Here is a 2500-nt window from a genome sequence, read left to right on the forward strand (position 1 = left end):
TTGTCAAACGTACTCAACAACGCATATATAACTCAAGATATTCCTTTTCGAATTTTCTTGTTCGAATCAATTATCTTCATAAATTTTATTATTGTGTTTTGTATATGTGTGTGTATACATATATATACATATATATATATATATATATATATATATATATCAATTATCAATAATTATCACGTCATCTGAAATAATTGGATATAATTAAATCGTGAAATAATAATTATATTTGATATTGTATTGAAAAAGATTTTTTGTACTCTTACGATGAAACAATTCTTACCAAGAATTTCTTAGAATTTTTTACAAAGAATTTCTTATTTTCTTCTATTTCAGATGTTATTAATTATCGACTCGATCTTCTTTATTATAACATAAGTTTTATGTCATAACTTATCGGACAATCGTATACGAGCACGTACGAAACGATAGAATCGTTGAAAGCTTCGTTGAAATAAACGCAATCGAGAGACTTTCTCTCCGTTTCTTCCCTCGAAAAAAAAAGAGACAACAAGAGGAACACGTCATTCTTTTATTTCTTTCTAAGCAATAATTATTATCGCGAGAATGATCATTTCGCATAATGTTTCTTCCTCGTAGACGTTCTAACGCATGGGGCGTCGCTTTTCGTGGATATCAAGTTATCCTTCCATGTTGTGTTTCTAGTTGGCGTCGGCGGATCGCTGAATCTAGTTGATGTTTTTGTCAATGTCGTGTACTTGTTGTTAATTGTATTGCTCTGACCTGTGTCACGTAGATCACCTTCGAAAAATCGGCACATTTCTCGTACCGGTACTGACCTAGCGCCACGATTTAAATCATGAAGAGATCTGGCACGTTGTTTTCCTCTTGGACTCGGTTTCGATTCCGATCTACCAAGATCCTCCGTACTTCTAGCCAATCTACCGCCTAATCTCGAAAGTGATTCAAACAGGGTTAGCTTCTCACGAACCGGTACGTAATGATCGACCCTCTGACACCTTTCCAATAGCCTAGCAACGTCCTCCTCGCAAGGTGGTTCCTTCATTATCGACAGAGCTGTTGTCGTTGATGATCTAGGCAAGCTCATGCAACCATCCATCAATGATGAACTCGTAACGCATCTACCGATGGTTGTTCTTTCGTTTCCTTGAGACAACTGACGCGGCACCGGTATTCTTGATGATATCGCAGCCAATCGTTCCTTTCGTTCTTGCAAACTCTCAACGTTGTTACTCGTTACTTGTTGAGGCTGTTGAGATTGACCCTTCTCACGAAAAATTCGCCTCTCTCTGGCTCGACTTCTACGTTCGTTATTCGCATCGGTCCTTAAGATGCCATTGGTGTTATTGTTATTGCATCGGGTTTGATCGTTTCCAGCAATACCATTATTATTATTATTGTTATTATTATTGTTGCTATCGTTATTATTATTATTGTCCTCGGGTCTTTCATTCTCTTCGAATCTAACCGTGAAAGGTTCGACCGGTTTGACAGGTGGTAATCTAACGTTTTCGTTTCTAACTATCTCGGTGGACTCATTAACAATTGGTGATTCCTTCTTCGGTGATCGTTGAATAAGATCGTCGTTGTCATTTGCAGAATAATATCTATTTCTCGGTCCGTATATTTTTGGAAGCTCATTATTGTTCTCCTCGGCTCTCGCTTTTCGTCTTCTAGCATCTTCTTCCAATACACGACGACTTCTTGCTTCGTTCTCTCGTCTACGTGTTTCCTTGTACCTTTGTATCCTTTGTTCTTTGGTCTCTGGTTCTGACAAGGAGATCGTCGAATCGACGGAGTCCACACTCGATCGACAAATTCCACCGCCCCATGGAAGACTGTCATCACTACCTTCGCTACTCTCGCTACAACCCCATGTTCTCGTTACAGTTTGATCCTTCGTTGTTATTATTGCCGGTATACTACGAAATTCACCTAAATTATCCTCGTCGCTTGAATTACTGCTAGACCAACCGCGTAACTCGCTTCTCGCTCTTCTTCTAGATTCTTCGAGTATACTCGTAGAATTTTTCGAATTACTTTCTATCGGAGATTCGATCGGCCAACAACGAAGTTCGCTTCGTGAACGTCTCCTCGATTCAGTGAGACTCTCCGGAAATGGTGCTGGACTTCTTGGACAAATCGTCAGGATTTCGAGGAAGTTCAGGCATCTTCGAGCACGAAACGGAGTCTGTCTAACCAACTCTGCTGCTATCGCTTTCACCCAAGACCAGTATATCGGTTCTGTGTCGGCCTGGAAAAACAAAAACATAAAAAAACAAGATAAATTAATATTATTACTAATGTATTCAAAGATTGAGACTGCGATCTCTTGTCTTTCAAGAAATTATATTATAAATATTTACATATCTAAATTTCATTCTTTTCAAATAAGTAGATATACCTGCTTTTAATCTCTTTATATCTTTTTTTTTAACTTTTAATTAGAAAAATGATTAAACGAATGATCAACGATAATAAATTATCGGCGAAAGGAAGAGATATTGGACGAGAGTTA

The 2500-nt window shown here is 38.0% G+C and overlaps 1 protein-coding gene across 3 annotated transcripts in view; it reads right to left on the bottom strand.

The window, feature by feature from the left end:
• LOC118447671 (uncharacterized) overlaps positions 1 to 2500 on the bottom strand; it is a 41558-nt gene that overhangs the window by 552 nt on the left and 38506 nt on the right. For all 3 annotated transcript variants that reach the window (XM_035879882.2, XM_035879884.2, XM_085658249.1), the window contains one exon: positions 1 to 2236. This exon is cut by the window's left edge and continues 552 nt beyond it. In XM_035879882.2, coding sequence (XP_035735775.1) covers positions 572 to 2236 — 1665 coding nt within the window. In that variant the 3' untranslated portion in view covers positions 1 to 571. The remainder of the gene's footprint in view (positions 2237 to 2500) is intronic.

This window comes from Vespa mandarinia, chromosome 1 (genome assembly GCF_050613455.1).
Source record: "Vespa mandarinia isolate Hongniang chromosome 1, ASM5061345v1, whole genome shotgun sequence".
Classification (NCBI taxonomy): Eukaryota; Metazoa; Arthropoda; class Insecta; order Hymenoptera; family Vespidae; genus Vespa; species Vespa mandarinia.